Here is a 20,321-nt window from a genome sequence, read left to right on the forward strand (position 1 = left end):
TTTCAATCGCAGTAAGCTCGTCAACGTTTTTAAGTTCATCTGTTTGTTAACAAATCACCTTGTACAGCATCCAATTTGAGTCTTCCTTTAAATAAGATTCGCACAACACAACTCGTCGAGCAATGAAACATTGATTCGGCGTCTATTAAAGACATTCTAATAAATTATCGCGCATTCCAAGAACTTTACCGATGTAACTTTTCAGAACACATGTCAAGGCGACCTTTTCCTGACCATTCATCAAGGGAATTGAAAGTACACCGAACAGAGAAATGCAGATAGCTTGCTTTGGCAATTGAGCGAAATCAGTTTTAAAAGCTTTATTCTTTGTCAAGGGTAATGATTCGCTATTTCCATAATCTACAAACGAACTGTGATGTTAGGAGTATTTCCCAAAATCAGCACGATACCAAGAGTTATCTTCAGAGAACTGGGCACAAACAGCTGCAACCAGCAACAGGTTGTTGGAGTGAAAACTCGTTTCCGTTTAATGAACTGTAAAATGCTCCAAGTTTTTCCATTAGATCAAGTAAGTCATCTTCAGAATCGGACAGCTGACACCAAATGTTTGCAGGCGACTCAGCTGACACAAAGAACAGATTAAGCTCATCTCCAATATTCACATGTATGTTTACGAAAGATACGTCTGCACGAGGATTGTTTGAAACTGATATGGGAGCAGGTGGCAAAGATTTTAAAGCAAATGATTTTTCAATAAGAAGTTCACTCAATGATTGTTCTTCTTCGTCAAGAGTTCCGTATATTGAACATGTAAACCACCAAGTTTCTCTTCCTTTAACCACAGCAGAGAGCAATCTAAGAAATCATAAAATATTTTTTACTTACACAACATTAATGGTCAATCTTCCTCTCTTTTTAAGCTAAATTACAGGGGCCGGTTGCACGAAGCCAGGATAGCGTTATCCATTGGATAGGAAAAATTTTCAAACGACAAAGAAATTTCGTGATCTTCGAAACAATATTTTAATTCAGGGATTACTCAGTTCGAATGTTATATTTTTTGCTTCTTAAAAAGTTACAGAAAAGTTTAAAAAATATTGCTATACAATGGGTAACGCTATCCAGGCTTCGTGTAACCGGCCCTAGATGATTATTGCACAAACCTTTCCGATGTGAATTCTTCAACGAATGTTACAGCATCGTCGCTCCATTCATCATCCTTTGCTTCAATATCTTCCAACACACAAAGAAAAGCTTGACAAGGTAAAAAAAGGAACTCGTCTTTAAGAACACGAATTCTTGATGTTGATAATACCTCTTCGTTACCATAATCCACGTAGCGAACACGCACACCTTAACATAAAATATTTTTTTGCTTTGTTACAAAGATATGAATGTTAACACGTTAGAAACTACTTTAAAAAATTCCTACACAAAAACCCTTTCATTGACAAACCTTCTGGTACAACTTCAACAATTTCAGCACGATACCAGCCATCATCTTCAAGAAATTGACCACAACAAGGCCCTCCGACGTCGTAATTGTGAGCAAGTAGTTCTTCGGGACCAAGGCTACCATATACTTCATCTAAGTGGTTCATAAGATCATTTAATTCCGCTTCATTGGTTGATAATTGACACCAAAGTTTCTTCGGCGATTCAATATGAGAACATGTAACATTCTTTTTATCGTCGATAATGAATTCATATACAACAAATTCATGGATTTCTTTGTTATTTTCAACGACTTTCGTTACTGACACATTTTCATGTTCCAAAACATGACTCAAAATATCCTCACCATCACAATACAGCTTCACCAACACACCATCGTCATTATTTGTGGAAATTTTACAAAGTAACTCATTTTCCGAAAACATTTCAAGAAGTTTACCAGCAGCATTTTCACACCATATCCCGTCAACTGTCGATAGATCGAAAGAGCAACAAAACAAAACTCGGGCAAATTACAAAATCTTTCATTTATCGGAGCAAGTTCATCAAACAAAAGCCATTCTTTATTACCATGGTCAACATAAAACACTGACATTGTCCCCATCAACTTCTAATACCTAAACACAGAAAGACGAGATCACGAGTTAACAAATGATAAATCAAAGCTTTTGACTGTTTCCTAATGTCTACTGATAATACCGACGTATTTTATGATCGAGTTTACACTCCTAACGTTTACAAATACATTCACTTCACCTTGGCTCGGTACCAGGCCTCGTCTTCAGTAAAGCGAGCAAGGCAATAGTCTCCAACTTCGATTTCGTTCTTTGTCAATCGGATCTGAGGAGGATCGTTTGCTATATCGTCCATCAAAGTCTCCAAATCACTTAAACTACTACTTTAATTGAAGTATCACATCTTTAGTAGCGGTTGTTGACAATGTATACAGGTAACTCGTCTGCAGGTTTTAAAATCGGTTTCGGAATATATTGTTTTCCATTGCTTGGGGTCTCATGAGATTCTTTACGAGGGTTCAACAATTCGTTAATTGGTTGCCCGTCATCTACCAAGGTTACCAGCCAAAAGTTGTCGCAGAATTCAACAAAAGTAGCCATTAGTGGTTTATCCATAACGGCCGTGACGAAAATCGAGTTCTGTTCCTGGGACCAAGGTCCGCCCGAAAGTCGGCAAGGTACAGCTTGACAAGGCAATGATGACATTTCAGCGGTTAGACGTCGTAGATCAGAAATATCAACCACATCCGGGTTTCCGTGGTCAACAAATCGAACCGTTGCCTTTTTATCGTCGACATCGACAGTAAGGATTTGAGCTCGGTACCAGACTCCATCTTCAGAAAACCGCGCACAGCAAAACATATTCTAAAGCATATATTTAGATGATGAACAACAATCCCATGTTGAGCCTTCAGTATCTAGTGGTTTTAAATTCGCTAAATCTCCATGATTTGATTGAAAAAGTCACGATAATCTTATAGAGACCATGAATTGCATGTATCACAAACTTAAAGCAAACGCTAAATAAACCAAGACGGATCGACTAAAGAAATGGTGAAAAAATTTCTACCTCTTTCACATTGTCCAGTATGTAGTTATCACCATCAGGCCAATAATCATAGATTTCGGCAAATTCCGCAAGGCGTTCGAGCTCAGTCTCCGCTGTCGCAAGCTGAACAAAGAACTCGCGTGGACTGACCACGTGACTGGTGAAGACTTGGACAGTCGTTTTCTCAACCACAGGAAATGAGGATAAAGTTATTTGGGTTTCCTAATAAAATATTACGTGACAAAAATTGTTAACGTTCATAGTAAAACAAAACTTGTGGAAACATGTGAAAACAACACATAATCATTTCAACATGTGAAAACATGGGAAAACAACACATAATCATTTCAACATGTGAAAACATGGGAAAACATGTGAAAACAACACATAATCATTTCAACATGTGAAAACATGTGAAACCACACATAATCATTTTAACATGAGAAAACATGTGAAAACAACACATAATCATTTCAACATGTGAAAACATGTGAAAACAACACATAATCATTTTAACATAAGAAAACATGTGAAAACATGTGAAAACAACACATAATCATTTCAACACGGGAAAACATGTGAAAACCACACATAACCATTCCAACATAAGAAAACAAGTGAAAACATGTGAAAACCACACATAATCATTCCAACATAAGAAAACAAGGAAAACATGAAACCAGCACATAATCATTCCAACATAAGAAAACATGTGAAAACCACACAAAATCATTTTAACATGTGAAAACATGTGAAAACAACACATAATCATTCCAACATAAGAAAACAAGTGAAAACATGTGAAAACCACACATAATCATTCCAACATAAGAAAACATGTGAAAACCACACATAATCATTTTAACATGTGAAAACATGTGAAAACCACACATAATCATTCCAACATAAGAAAACAAGTGAAAACATGTGAAAACCACACATAATCATTCCAACATAAGAAAACAAGTGAAAACATGTGAAAACAACACATAACCATTTCAACAGGTTAGAAACCTCATTAATAATACAATACCTGAGAGGATTTCAGATTTGAATCCTTTTCACCAGATCCATCAATGAACATATCGTTCAACAACCATCCCTCGTCATTCTTTGTGACATACACGTCACAAAGCGTCCCAGTTTCCAACTCGAGCTCATAAAAATCATCTTGCTCAACATCGACCTCACTTTGCTTTCTCGACATGAGATTCTTACGTGCAAGCCACGTGTATATACTTTCAGATTTGTCTTCAAGTATTACAGAAAGTGGTTCCTCGTCGCCCATCATTATTCTTGCTTTGAAGTCCTTCTCCACCACGTATCTCACGAAAGAGTAATGCGCGCGTGGAGTCCACGAGTAATGGTGTCCGTTATCATCAGTAGAAGCCATACAACATAGCAAACCTCTCATTGGTGGAAAACGTGACAATTCGTCATTCAAATAACGAACTCTTTTCCCTATTTCAGATTTGGGGATGATTTCAGAATTACCGTAGTCGAGGAACATAACTTCAATATCACCATCGTTTATATGTTTCGAGACAGAAGCTCGGTACCAGGTTTCATCCTCGGAATATAGAGCCGCAATGACATCATCTACTTGCAAAGGTGTGGATACAGAGTCAGGAGCGGTTTCCTGGTGGTATATTTCGTACATCATGTCAGCTAATGTTTCTATATTGTTGTTAAACCGTGAGAGCTGACACACAAAGTAATCAAGAGACTCTGCACTCTCAACAAAAACATCCTCGACATCCTTCAAGCCCAGTTTCGGTAGCGATGAAAGTTTTAGAAGGTTTCGTTGACCGCTAGCTTTTGTTGTTGAAGATTTTTTCACAAGTTCATCAAAGATTCTCACATTTTCTGTCCCACTTGTGTCAAATAAATCGACAATCAATGTCGTTTCGTCGCCATCTGAAAAAATAAAAAAATCACTTAATTGTAAAAATGATAAATATACATAAAACAGTCGTCATTGTTGCTATGCTCACCTAGTGACTTAACTTCTGCTATCAAATCTTTCTCTAGTACCAGGCCCTCGAACATTTCGCACTCGGACTCACTCCACGTTTTTTCCTCGGCACCATACAAACGGCATCTCGCAGCTTGAACGGGTGTGCTGTAGAAGGCCGAGAGTTTTACGCTCGACAAATCAACAATTCGCAATTTCCAAAATCGATGTAAAAACGTTGATTTGGTTTGGCGAAGGGATGTCAAGAATTTGAGATCGATACCAACCATTGTCAACTACAAATAAATAAAAAAAATTTAATGATATTTGATCGAAAACTCCAGGTTTCAATCATTCACTATAAATACAGCAAGTGTACGTAGCTATAAAACACAAAACTCACCAGGATATTTTCACACACGTCATTCCAATCACAGGATTCGTGATCATGTTATCTTCTGCAGTAAGATGAGAGTAAACGTCATCCAGTTCAGACATAATTTTCTAAAATATCTTTATTTTTCACCAGTTGAAGATAGAACAACATGGGATTTCACAATGCGATGCCACAAACATCCCACTGCGTACTTGGTTTCAAATTGAGCACTTGAAAACCTACATAAATGAAGGAAGAGTGTTCAGTGAAAACCTTGAAGCTTGGCTTCAATCAAGACAATGATGAAGTTCTTACTTTGATAGTTTTATCGCCTGGTTCATTTTCGACATTTTCTTTGATTTAAACAATCTTTCGCCATTCATGTCATGAACCTCAACTTCGTAAATATTGTTGTTCAGACAAAAGTTCAACCATCACCTCTAGACCTTCGTCAGCATCTTTTGCTTTCGTTATATCTGCAGTGGAACCGCTGACCGCTTGCTGTAAAGCCTTGCGCATTTAACTCGGCAAAACGAGGGAGCATGCGCTTTACCCTTGATTTGGGCAGTTTCAGTATTACCGTAATCAATATAAAGAACTTCGATAGATTGCTCGGAGACATTCGTAATAACGGCCCGGTAAAATCCATCATCCACAGTGAACATAGCACAACAGAAGTCGGGTTAAGCAGTTCTTCATCACCATCGCTCAGAGGGTGGTAGTATTCCTCAATATTATCCATTAGGTCATCCAACTGTTTTGAACTCTTTGCCAACTGACAGAAAAAATTCTGTGGAGTTGCGAAGGATATGATATAGACATGCTCTTTGTTGCCTTTTGTTAAAGAAGGTTCCTTTACTTGAACTGGGACTAAGTTGAATGAAAAAAAAATAAAGTGATATAATTTGTAATAGAAATAACATAAAGTTTCCATAATTTCGTATGAGCACAATGGTTATAAGACATTTCAAATAAACGACAATTTGATATAAAGGGCTTCTTTGAGTTTAAGGACGAAAGGAGTGTGAGCGGTGTCTAAGATACGGAAACAGGATTGTGTGTAATTGTTTTTGCAGCGTGGTGACGAGAGTAAGTGTCTGAATATGTGTGAGTTTTTGTCCGTGGTTGTGTGTTCTTTAATCCGTGTGGAAAGATGGCAGGTGGTCTCCCCAATGTAACTGGAATTACATCCAGCACAAGACAATTCATAAACTACGTGGGATTTTAAAAAATGGGAATAGGATCTTTGAAGCTAAAGTGATTTTTGATTTTAAAAGATGAAAAAGCTACCGACAGGTTAGCCGTATTGTTATCTGGTTCTTACGTCATTGTGAATTAGTGTGAAGTGTAATGTTTTTAGTTGATCGTTTGTTTGTATTGTGAATAAGTCGTTTGTAAGGTGCCGGTAATTGCTGTTATCTGTTCAGGGTTTTTCTCCGTTGGTATACCAACTCTAATTTGGCTGCCGTTGTCTATAGTCAGTGCTGTAAGTAATGTGATTCGGTGGTGTTCGGCAATGTGATTAGTTTTGTCTTGTTTCTTAGTAGCTCGTTTGTGTTCAGTAAGTCAATTAGTAAAAACTAATCACATTGCCGAACATCACCGAATCACAAAGCACAACATTGACTGGGACTCGGCAAAATGCATTACTTACAGTACTGACTATAGACAACGGCTTACTTTAGAAAGTTGGTATACCAACTTGGAACAAACCCCCCTGAACAGATCACAGCAATTACAGGCACCTTACAAACGACTTATTCACAATACAAACAAACGATCAACTAAAAACATTACACTTCACACCAATCCACAATGACAATACACATTTCCTGTACACACAATACAATGACGTAAGAACCAGAAAACAAATACGGCTAAACTGTCGGTAGCTTTTTCAACTTTTAAAATCAAAAATCACTTTAGCTTCAAAGATCCTATTCCCATTTTTTTAAAATCCCACGTGGTTTATGAATTTTCTTGTGCTGGATGCAATTCCAGTTACATTGGGGAGACCACCCGCCATCTTTCCACGCGGATTAAAGAACACACAACCACGGACAAAAACTCACACATATTCAGACACTTACTCTCGTCACCACACTGCAAAAACAATTATACACAATCCTGTTTCCGTATATCTTCGACACCGATCAAGAAGCGTAAACCTAACCTCAACAAACACAAATACAACATCTTTACACTCATCTTGTAAATAGCTATTACTACCTTATCAGATATTTTTCATTTTCTTTGTAATTTTTTTTCTGATAAAACCTAACACAAACATTTTATATCACCTCGTTCAACTGTAAATAATTATTCATAACTAGTCGATATTTCCTCTTTATCACTACAACATATTATCATGTAACCTTCCTATATTTATTCACTTGCACTGAAGATGGCATAAAGTATGCCGAAACATGTTTGCTTTAAAAAATTTTCGTTCATTTGAAATGTCTAATAACATAAAGCTAGTCAAAGATATTGTGCTTAAGATATTTAAGTACGATATGAAGCCTAAGAGTTCAATATAATTGGTCTCACATGTCATATTAGGCTTTCAGAAGCATATTGAACTCGAATTGATGATTCAATGAAAAGAAAGAAAATTAAAATAACAAGAAAAGTAACAAGTGAACAAAATACTATAAGTTCAGTTTACCACATGGTTTCTGCGAAAACAGCTTGGTTCCATCAGCCGAAAAAAGCTCGATATTGTAAACATTCTCCTTGATTTCTTTCACAATTTTAGCATCAAATTCCTTCTCCAATACGGAATCTTCAAAAGACGAAGCATCAATACCAGAAGGAACATCCATTCTTGCATGAAAACCTTGCGCTGGAAGAACTGTGAAATCGTCTAACAAAGACTTCACTCTAGACAAAGGTAATGTCTCCGTGTTTCCGTAGTCAAGGTAACATAGACGAACGTCATTTCCGGAATGATTTACAACTGTAGCACGATACCAACCGTCGTCTTCAGTAAACATTGCACAACAAGATTCACCTATCTACATACAAAAAAAATAACTGAGTTAAACATTTCGCTGCAACATTTTGTGTAAAAAATTGTTGATATTGTAGCAGTACTTGTGGCTCTGAATATTTTTCATCGCTTTCATTCAGTGGCCTGTAATGTTCTTCTATTTCATTCATCAAATCATCCAATTGAACGGAACTTCCTGTTGTTTGACAGAAGAAATCTTGTGAATTTGTGGCAGACGTTACATACACGGGAATTTTCCCAACTTGAAGTTTTGTAATCTTTACTTTGCATGGTTTCTTTGAAGTTTTATCTAACGAAAGAAACATAGTTGAATAACACAATTGTTTTGAGCATATGTGTTACAGTATGACAATCTTCCATGAACATGTAAACATCTGTACACATCAATGGTAAACATGCAATCAAATTTTGCCTACCTTCTTTTGATTGATCTTCAAACAACAACTTTCCGTTTACATCGGCCAATTGAACGCAGTACCTTCCAATATCGTCTTGTTTAACAATCGTTGCTATCAGTTCTCTGTCGACAACACAGTTTTCAAAGTCTGGCGCGCTGCCACAATTTGAAGACAACATAGTTGCGTTGAAAGCCTGTTCTGGAAGGTGAACGAAGGAGCTGTCGAGACATTTAAGACGTGAAAATGGCAGTTCCTCAGTGTTGCCGTAATCAACATAACGTACAACAACAGCGTCGGATAAAACATCAGTGATACAGCACGATAAAATCCATCATCAGCAGTGAACTGTGCGCAACAAGTGTTCCAATTTTCGGATTAGTAAATCTTTCTTGGTCTTCGTTTAAATCGCGATAGTACGTTTCCATGTTGTTCATGATATCATCAAGTTGAGAAGCAGTGTTTGTAAATTGACAGTAGAAATCTCGCGGATCGTTCACGTAAGTGACATACACAGAAACATCGCTGCCAATGATGGGTTTTGGGGGCAATCTAAGAACTTTCTTCGAAACAATTTCTGCTGGAATTCAAAGACGATTTCAAATATTTCGAAACAACAGCACACAAACTTATTCAAACACATGATTTTAAAAATTTCAATCACTAAACTAGAAAAAAATTGACTATCCCCAAAACCAGGTCAGATAAAATGGCGTTATAAGGTAGTTGGCAATTAAAAAAAAATTCCCTTTAGTTGTAGCCTGTGAGTTAAAACGTTTGTGATATAGCTGCAAAATGTGACACAACACAAGAAAGGCACTAAATTAATAATTTCAATGAAATACCGACCGTTATAACAATAAAAAAAACACCGCACAAAACATATTTACCTTTCCCAGCCGCTTCTTTTCCATCATTTTCAATAAACAAGTTCATCATATCTCGTTGATAACAACTGTTTCTCTCCGTGTTCAAAATCCAACACCAGATATTTTCCATTATCTGTAAGATTCTCAATACGACAGACGAGTTCTTTACCGTCGACAAGGTCGTGAAACTGCTCGACATATTTGCTCTTATTCCTCTTCGATGATGAAATATTCACAAGGCCACATTCAATCGCTTGGACAGGTAATTGTAAAAACTCTTGACTCAGCACGGCTATGCTGTATAAAACAAGAACATTTAGAAATAAGCAATGAACTTCTACAAATAAATATTGGCATGTGAAATTTGGATATAATGGTTGTAACCTTTTTAAAGTCAACACTTCACAGTTCCCATAATCTACGTATTGAACTTTGAAGCGTTTATTAGTTAATTTCTGTAGAATCCTTCCACGATACCACATTTGATCTTCACTGAAACGCGCACAACAAGGAGAACCTGAATAAATAATGTCAAACAAACAGTTAAAGAAGAAAGATGTTTTGATAAAACAAGACCAAAATTCATCGCTGCTTGCCTTCTTTCAATAAATCTAAGTCAGTACTTTTAGGTGGATTAACATCGTAATAATCTTGAAGATTAGTCATGAGATTTTCCATTTCCGTAGCAGAATCCGTAAGATGGCACCAAAATGTGTCGAGATTTTCAACATGAGTGACTTCAACATCTTTATAACCAGGAATTTCAATGGTAGGCATTTGATAACCTGTGATGTTTGTTCCCACAGTAATACAAATTGTCCATATTTGAGACAGCATAACCTTAAACAAAAACCAAAGACAAAGTATTAAAAATTATAGTTTTATAGAAAATAACACCAGATTCATGGTCAGGTATTACAACATGAAATGAGATGGATAAGGGAATGATACTGGACAATACGTGGGAATTGATTGTTACATTTATGAAAGAGAAATCTTTGAAATACTTGTATGGTGGTGATATATAGCTACGTCAGTTGGTGAAGTAACAGGGAAACTCTTTAATGGAAAATTGTAGCAATTACTCATGAAAAGTTTGTAAATGAAAGAAAATAGTTTTTGAGTAGGGGATTTTTGAAGAAAGAGTTGATTGCTTTACCTGGAGTAAATTTTTGTATAATATAGGTGATGATGTGTGATGGTGTATCGTGGGTAGGTGATGGTGGTGTATAGGGGTAGATGATGGTATATTAGTGTAGATGGTGATGTATGGGGGTAGCTGACGGTGCATGGTGGGTAGGTGATGGTATATTGATGAAGTTGGAGAAGGTATGTGAGGGTAGATGTTGGTATATGGGAGGAGGTGATGGTGGTGTATACCAGTAGATGATGGTATATTAGTGTAGATAGTGGTGATGTATGGGGATAGGTGGATGTGTAGTGAAGTAGATTGGTGGTAAATTGGTATAGCAAAGGTATAGAGGGAGGTGTTGGTATGGAATAGGATGTGAAGTGGAAGGTGTTGGATATATTAAATGAAAGGTACAGGAAGGAAGATTCAGATGAATAAAATATTTATTCATTAATGGAATAATGGAATTCCTTTTACAATAATTCACCAATGGTCTGCATCAAATATAATAATTGACTGTCATTGTGGGATATGACTTCAATCATCATCTCTTTATCAACAACCACTTCTTGTAACTTTGTAATTGCCTCATCAGACCATGACACACCTCTAGGTTTTATACCGTACAATGAACAAGGAATTGCTTGCTGCGGTAAGGTTAGAAACTGAGCTTTTATTTCCTTGATTCTGGATGTAGATAATCTTTCCATGTTGCCATAATCAACGCGACAACACTTCAACTTCTCTTGATGAGAGATCCGTTGAGGATCAACGCCCTGTACCAACTGTCATCCTCGGAATATTTGGCACAACATATTTTCCCACAAAGGGTAGATTAATCGTATCATCAATTTCTGATAGTTTTTCATAATATTTGCTTAATTCCTCCATCAGGTTATTTAGATCATCCATATTTTTTATCAATTGACAATAGAAATCCGAAGGAGATTCCGTATTTGTCACAACAACCAACTCTTTAGTGTGAGGCACAAGATTGATAACACTGAACGAGGACCTCCTTTGCTCATGTGGATCGAATTTCTTGTAGTTCGATAAATCTTTAACAGCAATTGCCATTTCTTTGCCTACCAAGAGTTGTGAAATGTTAACATTTTTATCTTCTCCTGAAATATCAAACAAAAATATTTCAACAGCATTCTCTGTCACTTCAGTAAAACAACTAGCAAAATCTTTTTCTTCTATAAGATCTTTAAACATATGAACAACATCCTGTGGCCATTCATCACCACCATCTAAAGGTTGCACACCATAGAGCTTACACTCTAAAGCTTGCATTGGTAACTCAAGAAATCTTTCATCCAATTTCATTAAGCACGAGATACATACTTTCCGAAGTTACCATAATCAACAAACTTAACGGTAACTTCACCAGACGAAGAAAGAGCTTCACTCGTGATAACAGCACGATACCAAGATTCATCTACAGAGTACTTGACACAGCATGGGTTACCTTGATGACAAGAGTCTAACTGATAAACACTCTCAGATGTTTCACTATAGGCGACTTCCAATTCTTCTTGTAATTTTGAGAGTGCCGTAGAATTTTTAAACAGGACGCAGTAAAATTTCCAAGGGCTTTCACAGTATGTAACATGAACATCTTCATAGCAGAATTTATTAAAGGTCTAAGTACTTGTACTTACAAGTCGGTGTAATTTGACGTTTCTCATTAAGTTCACCTGTATATTGAAGATAGCCTGCAGCAATTAAGGGTTCAACAACAAAGCTTATTTAGATCTGTATTTTGAAAATGTTAAGGACAACAACATTATTACTCTTTAATGCTATGGCTTGTGCAACAAATGTTTGTTCTAACATTAATTCTTCTAACTTTATCATCACTTCTGTCCCCCAATGGCCACAGACGGGTTTCACATTAGCAAGCTCACATTCAAACGCCTGTGGGGTAAACTAAGAAAGCGTTCCGGGAAGATGTTATATCTGAAGCGGCAACTATGTCAGTATTACCGTAATCAACAAAAACACTTTAAAGCCAGTTTTTGAACGCCTAATTTTACCACGATACCAAACACCATCGATATATTTCGCTAAGCAGACATCTCCAACACTCAGATTGGGGTTGGTATTACCGTCAATATTTTCTTCTGTATGGTTAGCAATATCATCCATGAGTTGTTCCAGTTTTGGACTATCTTCATTGCTAAGTTGAACGAAAATATTTCCCGTTTCTCTGTCCACGTGTGAGAGAAATATTTCAACAGTCTGGTCAAGTGGGAAGCGTTGCCACCAAGCCATGACTATTTTCGCAGTGAAAATCTTACCAATATAGTCCAAAGTTACTTTTTGAGCTTCTTCTTTAGTGCAACAAGGACTAAACCATCCTTGAAATGCAAGCGCGAATATGGTAAATACCATAAAAAAGTGTGATGGTATTTTGTCTCGGGAGTTACACGTACTTATCGTGTCACTTGATACCATACGCTAAAAGAAGAAAATGTGTAAAAAATATGGTTATTTAATATTTAAAATTATTTAAATAAATACTTTTATAAAACGAGAGATATTTTGAACATATCCTTTGGTTGAAACTCTGTACAAGAATTACTAAATTGAAAATGGAAGTTCAATGGTCAGATGTTTATATATTTCTTTATTTCAATACAGGAATATACTGGTCAATAAAATTCATTTCTTATATCATAGATATTATTTAAAATTTACACTACAAGACTTCTTTTCCAGATTTTTCTTCCATAAAATCCATCTTCTTTATGTTGAATATCAAATCTAAAAAAAACAACATAAAATTTCTTACATCTTGAGAAGATAAAAATTCCTTCGTGCAAAGATGGAAAGTTATAACAATCTTTCCCAGCTTTTAAATTCTGAAAGATTTCATTCAAAATTCGAAGTCGTTAAAAGTCATTCCCATCTTTTCTGTAGAAAAAAACAACTTTAACAACAGCATGAGAAGAAAATTTTTGACAAAAGAATCTTACCTTCGTGACAATTCCCGCAGCGATAGTCTTTCCACCATACCGTAACATAAAACGACCAAGATTCCTACAATCTTTATACAACTCTACACAAACTGGTCGAGATAACTCCAGTTCAATATTTGCCGTTGAATTCTTCGTCAAACATCTGAAGTTGACAAATTGTGACGGATTGAATATTTGTATAAAGATGTGTTATGATGACTAATGAATTGTTTATCAAAATTGATTATCTATCCTAAATTATTTTTTTGTACTTCATACGCTTGAAGACAACATGACAAAATGACCATCTAAACATTTCACATAGTTAAGAAGTGATTGACCAATTAAAGACCTTGGTTTCTTCTGTATAATTTCACCGGTATTTTTATGAAGTACACTTATCAAGCGTTTGATAATGGCGGGCTCGTTGATCGTTTGAAAGTGAAACACAACCTAAAAATAACGATGTTATAAGGTGCAAAAAGGTTAACCAGGTGATAGTGGGGGATAATTAAGGATATATGTACATACAGGAAATCCTCGTGTTAAGGGAACATCAATGTTAAAAACCATGATTCTCGCTCTAAGTTTCGTCACAGATTGTATGGGATTTGAAGGATCACAAAGGATACTGCCTACACTAAGTTCAAAGATAAAGATATTAGAAGAAATAATTATAGATAAACACTAGAAAAATAAGCTAAAGAAGTTTTAAAATACGTTATATTCACGATATCCACGCCATGTACAGTTAACGTCACGTGATCACCAGCTTGTGCCCATTCTCCCGGCTCTCCATGAACAGATATACTTTTAGCTTGACCTTGTACAGCAGCAGGCATCACCATAACTTTTTGACCATTTTTAACCTGTCCACATTCAGCACGACCCATGATATTAACACCAGAGCCGGTACCTGAAGAAAGATACAATGCGCATGTCATGGTTTGCGTTTCACACAGTCCAATTGAATTTCCTCTACGCACATTCCGTGACCTTCTCAGTAAGTTTGAAAGCTCGAAATGTTCAAAACTTTACCTTTGAAAACATCTGAAACACAGAGGCGAAAAGGTTTATCTAAGGGTCTTTCTGGGACGTTAAAGGAATCTGTAAAACACATCAAGTAAACAATCAGTAAAACACTAGGATATAGCACTGAAACCAATGTTCTTTGAAGTAAAACAAAGAAATACAACATTAAGTGTAAAAATGGTTTGAACCTGGGAAAATGTTACATGTTTAGTCCAGGTATAGTCCTGAGAAGGACTGTTGAAAGAAGAAGATTGATCTGACAACCTAGCGGTAGTCATCTTCAGAGTCAAAAGATTCATTTTGACTCTGAGGATGACAAAGAGTCATTTTGTCAGAGAGTCATTTGACAAAGAGTCATTTTGACTCTGAAGATGACTACCGCTAAGGTTGTCGAAACGTCAGTCAACAACAACAAAAACAGTCCATCTCAGGACTATTCCAACCTGGACGATCTACATTTACAAACATTTAACATTGCTATGTATTGACAGTGAATACCTATTCCTTGAATGATACTTGGTCCTTTATACCAACTTATTAAAGATTTTTCTTGAGCAGGTTTGACTAAATTTTCACCAGTTAAGCCACTACAGGGTACATAATTAACATCACTTTCCTAAAAGACAACAACATCTGAACATCATCATCAACATGTGAATTTCATCGTCCAAAAAGCACACCACGAGTACTTGAAACAATAGTGCTGGAGTCATGTTAGTCGACAATTCTAATAAACTCACTTTGAAGCCAACTTGTTTTAAAAATTTCTTTAGTTTAGTGATAATTGTATTGTATCGTTCTTGGGACCATCCCACCTTCAAAAACAAACGATAAAGAAATAACACAATCATACAATATTTTCACCAAACGAAATACTCTTACAGTATGGAGCTTTGGACGACCTACCGTGTCTAGTTTATTAACAGCAACTAGTAGCTGTGTAACACCTAGAGACCGTATTAAAATAGCGTGTTCTCTTGTCTGTCCACCCGCTTCAAAACCAGCTTCAAATTCTCCAGTTGATGAGGCAACAACAAGAACAGCAACGTCAGCCTAGAGTTGACGACGAAAACAGAAAAACTGAATAATTCACAGTGAAGCAAAGCAAGTTTAAAGGTTCAACCAACGCTTCTCAATGCTTTACCTGCGCAGCACCAGAAATCATATTCGGAATGAAGTCTTTGTGTCCTGGTGCATCCATTAACGTGATTATTTTAGAATCAGTTTCAATACGCGTTAACCCAACATCCATTGTTATACCACTGAAATATTTTGACAGCAAAACATCAGCATTTGTTATATTATCGACAGCCTGTGATTATTCAGGTGTAGTTACCGTTCTCTTTCTTCACCAGTCTCGTCTAATACCCATGCGTAGGCAAATGACGCCTTGCCTGCTTTCTTTGCATCTTGTTCATATCTTTGATGGAGTAAAAGAATGCTTAAAAAACATCTTTAATCTAATGACAGTTCAATTATCACTAATCATAACAATATCCACCCTTCTTTACCAACCAAACATGATCTCATCATAACATCATTCCCTATCAATATTACGTATAAAGGATATTTGTGCATCGTTTTTTTAGACACGTCTCCTAATAAGTAGAGTACATGACCCATTAAAGTACTCTTTCCCGCATCTACGTGACCTGAAATCAAATCAAAAACATACATAAATAGTAAAATTAACCAATGTTCATATTAAAAAATCTACAATACTATGTTCTTACCGATGACAACTAAATTAAGAAGTGTTTTCCCTTGTCGTACTTTTTTCTCTCTTTTAGCTACTTCTTTTTCTTTTTGACTATTTACTTTTGCAGATTTGGTTGATGAAGGACTGACAGGTGAAGGAATCCTCGTTTCCTCAACAGCCGATGTACATCTGCGGAAAACATGACGCATACAACAAAACTCGTCTAATTCAAGTATTTGACTATAAATAAGACATACGAAAAGATCAGAGATAGCTATATTAAGACCAATACCTCGCTTCGGTGGAATTTTTCGTCGATACCGTAGGAGATGGTGTGTTTACTTTTAAACTTGCATTCTCCATTCGACACTTGTCTTTTTTTGCTGAACTGTTTTGATGCCTAGAATCTGAACATACACAGTTGAAATACCTTCTTTCAAATCCCTTACTATTCTTCATCATAAAAAAAGATTTACGGAACAAGTTACATGAAATAATTCAAACATTCTAAAAATTTTTACATTCAATTTTAAGGTCGTTGTACAAAACATTAATAGAACATTATATTCAAAAAGAACGATTACCTAAAGTTAAAATTACCCTACATCAATTGCATTTAATTTACAAATTCATAAATAAAATAAAAAGTCAGCAACATTGTGAAAACGTCAAAGTGTATGAAAATATTCTACATTCAACATTAATGATAACTTAAAGTTGTCCTGTGGTCGTTCGTTTTTTCTTTGACCATGCAAGCTTCTGTTTTTCCTTTACAATATCGTCAGGTGAAGGAGTTTTGAAATCGAAGGGAATGATTTCTGATTCTTTAGTTTGAGTTATTGTATTTTCTACATTAGGTTGCCATTGATGACCTGGTTTCCTGTATTGTACAAATAACGTACAAGCAAACATGCTTGGAGTTTGAAAAAAATCGAAGATAGCTTTGTTGGAGTCGAAATCCTCAAACTCTTCTTCTTCAACATTTAAAGATCCTTCTTCATTTTCTTCCCTTTTTTCAAGATGGTTTTTGGAGGACATACGAATGGAACTCATAGAAGACTCTGGCGTCAAATTACTCTTTCTTTTGTTAAAACAAAGATCGATATTACCATCACCATTTTTACTTAGTAAATTTTCTGAAGACAATTTGGTTGCGTCTTTAAGATCACTCTTCGTTTCATTTAGCTTTAAAGATTTCAAGCCTTTTAAAGGAGGGCTAGCCATAAGAGAATGGTCGCTTTTACTGTTCATCAAACCAAGATCTTTTTTGTCGCTTTCTGTATCTTTTGGTAACAGGTTTCTTGCTTTAAGAAGTTGACTCAAACTGGAAGATCCGTCATGTGTTATATGAACTATAGGTGTTGAAGAACTATTCCTTTTGTCAGTTTCCATCAAAGACGTCAATGAAGGAGACGTTGATTTCTGACAAGAGGAATCCTTGTTTTTACTTAATAATTTACTAAGTGGTGTTATTGGCGCTACACTTGTATTTAATCTTTCCAAACCAGATTTAACCATTGATGGATGTTCATTAGCCAGTTGTTGCAGTGGAGATGTTTGAAGCTTCACATCTTTGTCATCTGCCGTTCTTTTTCCCTTCATCAACAGACTCAATGGAGATAAGCCATGTTGATTACAAGAATTTTCGGATAGATTTGTGATCTTTGAAACATTTGCTCCCTCTTTGTGTTGTTTGTTTGTGGCCATCAGCAAATTCAAAGGCGATGAGCTTTGTTTTGAGATATTTTGCGAACTGATTACGGTTGATGTACAAATTTCTGTTGACTTCTTTTCCCTCTCCAAAACATCTTGAGGTTGCTTATTTTTTGCCAAATACAAGCTCAGTGGTGACTTTTCTGATTCTTTGATATTTGTAGAGCAAATAGGATTATTGGGGGTCAAAGTCAAAGGTAGCTTGCTTGAGTTATTAATTTTAATAGATCTTACAGGAGATATTGATGCTATGTTTTTTAAGGAGTTATTGGATTTTTCATATGATGTCATATTTTTTTTCATGTTAACCAAATTAATCAATGATGAAGATACTTCATGTAAGTCTTACCTTAAGATTGCCATGACACAGACGAGAAAAACAAACATAAAAGAGAAAAGAAGGCAGAAAGTTAGAGATACAAACAAGTTTTGAAGTATTTTTTTTGAAAAAATGAAGAGTTTAGAAAATTAACTTTATGAGAATGAAAAACGTTTCAAACAAACACATCCTAGTATATCCTAGTGTATCATTGTGTATCCTAGTATATCCTAGTGTATCATTGTGTATCCTAGTGTATCCTAGTGTATCATTGTATACCCTAGGGCATCCTACCTTTATCACTTCTTGAAACAGTGGGACTTCTCAAGACTTGATTTTCTTCAAAAAATTGAAAAATCATAAATGTAATATGGAACTGCTACATTCCATCATCTCTCTTTAACCACTCACCATTGTTCAATACATCATCTATCGCTCTTTCCAAATCAAAGTTGTGTTTTATAATTGCTGATTTTGCTTCATTTTCATCACAATGGTCTCCAAGAATTGAACGAAATTCATCCAAACATGACAGGAGTTTAACTAAAAAAAAGTACATGAAACCTGCTTTCTTTAACTGATAAAATTTTGAAACCACTAAACCAGATAATAAAGTAAATGGCTTGAAAGAAATTTTGACTCTGAAGATGACCACCACTAAGGTTGTCGAAACGTCAGTCAACAACAAAAACAGTCCTTCTCAGGACTATACCAACCTGGACGATCTACATTTACAAACATGAAACCATATAATCATGTCAACAAATACCACAAACATGTAAATAGGTAAAGTATGAAAACTATAACAAGGAAACCAAAGGATATGTAGATTATTAAAACTTTGATTAGGTTATAAGACAGGTTGGTTGTAAAGGATAGGTTATAAAAACTGTGATAAGGAAGCCGAATGATAAGTTATCAAAGATTTTTGGCATAATTCATCCATACTATGTCATATTGTCGAGATTTTACCTTCATCCTCTTTGTTCAGTTTAGCTACTTCATAATCCCTCTGATCTTCTAGGTAATCTGGATTATCTCCATAATCCACATCATCATAATCCAATGATTCCTCCATAAATGATGAAAGATCAGCTTGCCTTGACTCCCCCCTGCGATACAGGAACTGTTGAGCTAATGAAAAGAAAACCAAACAAATAAACAAATGAGATGTTTGAAGGTTTGGTTGATAAAACAAAAATTATTTGAAACTCACCAGTAGTTGGAGATACACATAAATCATGTTCTTCAACTGAGTGACCGTAGACATCATCATACATCTCTAAGATGTGTAGTAAATATTTATCAAATGCTCTTACACTCTCAAGTCTGAAAAAGTTCCGTAGGTATATCTGTACAACAATTACAGCGACAAAAATACGAAATTAGGTGTATAAAAAGTACAAGACTTAAAGTTAACTATAGTATTTTTCAACTATGCTTTATGATTTTGGTTGTCATTAATTCCCTTCACAGTTCAAATTTTTCCATTATTTACAAGCAACGTTGAAAGGTCAAATGTTTTACAGCATGTTAACTTTATATTTTACCTTCTTCGTACGCATAATTTCTCACATTTCTATGTCTTGACATATTTTATACCATTACTGTCTTCCTTTCGTGATCATTGTGTAACGAAATAAAAGACAAAATGAAATATTTTCTTTCCAAAGCGCAAAAATATGTAAAAATTTCCAATCGACAGCCATTTTGTAATTCAACTTGTTTCCATCACTCAAACGTTACGACCGTTCAGTTTAGAAGGACAAAAAGTATCATCATCATCATCATGAATTACAAGTTGAATTACAAAATGGCTGTCGATTGGAAATTTTTACATGTTTTTGAAGGACAAAAAGTATATGGTCACTTTAAAA

The 20,321-nt window shown here is 35.6% G+C and overlaps 2 protein-coding genes across 2 annotated transcripts in view; both read right to left on the reverse strand.

Annotated features, from left to right (window-relative positions):
- Positions 1–20,321, reverse strand: part of LOC124452309 (hemicentin-1-like) — a 275,710-nt gene that overhangs the window by 129,904 nt on the left and 125,485 nt on the right. The gene's annotated exons all lie outside the window — the stretch shown is intronic.
- Positions 13,196–20,152, reverse strand: LOC124451686 (HBS1-like protein). Its single transcript, XM_047002291.1, has 19 exons — positions 19,995–20,152; positions 19,661–19,726; positions 19,417–19,578; positions 18,856–18,987; positions 18,739–18,783; positions 16,705–16,819; positions 16,447–16,601; positions 16,284–16,365; positions 16,050–16,133; positions 15,858–15,975; positions 15,620–15,766; positions 15,454–15,528; positions 15,212–15,329; positions 14,720–14,788; positions 14,402–14,597; positions 14,213–14,321; positions 14,034–14,134; positions 13,700–13,844; positions 13,196–13,487 (listed from the first exon to the last, which is right to left on the reverse strand). The coding sequence occupies exons 1-19, from the start codon at positions 20,035–20,037 to the stop codon at positions 13,482–13,484; spliced, it is 1,968 nt and encodes a 655-aa protein (XP_046858247.1). The 5' UTR covers positions 20,038–20,152; the 3' UTR covers positions 13,196–13,481.

Source organism: Xenia sp. Carnegie-2017, unplaced genomic scaffold, assembly GCF_021976095.1.
Source record: "Xenia sp. Carnegie-2017 unplaced genomic scaffold, XeniaSp_v1 HiC_scaffold_24, whole genome shotgun sequence".
Classification (NCBI taxonomy): domain Eukaryota; kingdom Metazoa; phylum Cnidaria; class Anthozoa; order Malacalcyonacea; family Xeniidae; genus Xenia; species Xenia sp. Carnegie-2017.

Excerpts from the sequence above, each read along its gene's own strand:
- LOC124451686 (XM_047002291.1), bottom strand. The coding sequence starts at position 20,037 with ATGTCAAGACATAGAAATGTGAGAAATTATGCGTACGAAGAAG. Across the intron at positions 19,579-19,660 it reads ATGTGTATCTCCAACTACTG|CTCAACAGTTCCTGTATCGC; the intron begins GTGAGTTTCAAA and ends TCTTTTCATTAG. Across the intron at positions 15,330-15,453 it reads TAAAACAAGTTGGCTTCAAA|GAAAGTGATGTTAATTATGT; the intron begins GTGAGTTTATTA and ends GTTGTCTTTTAG.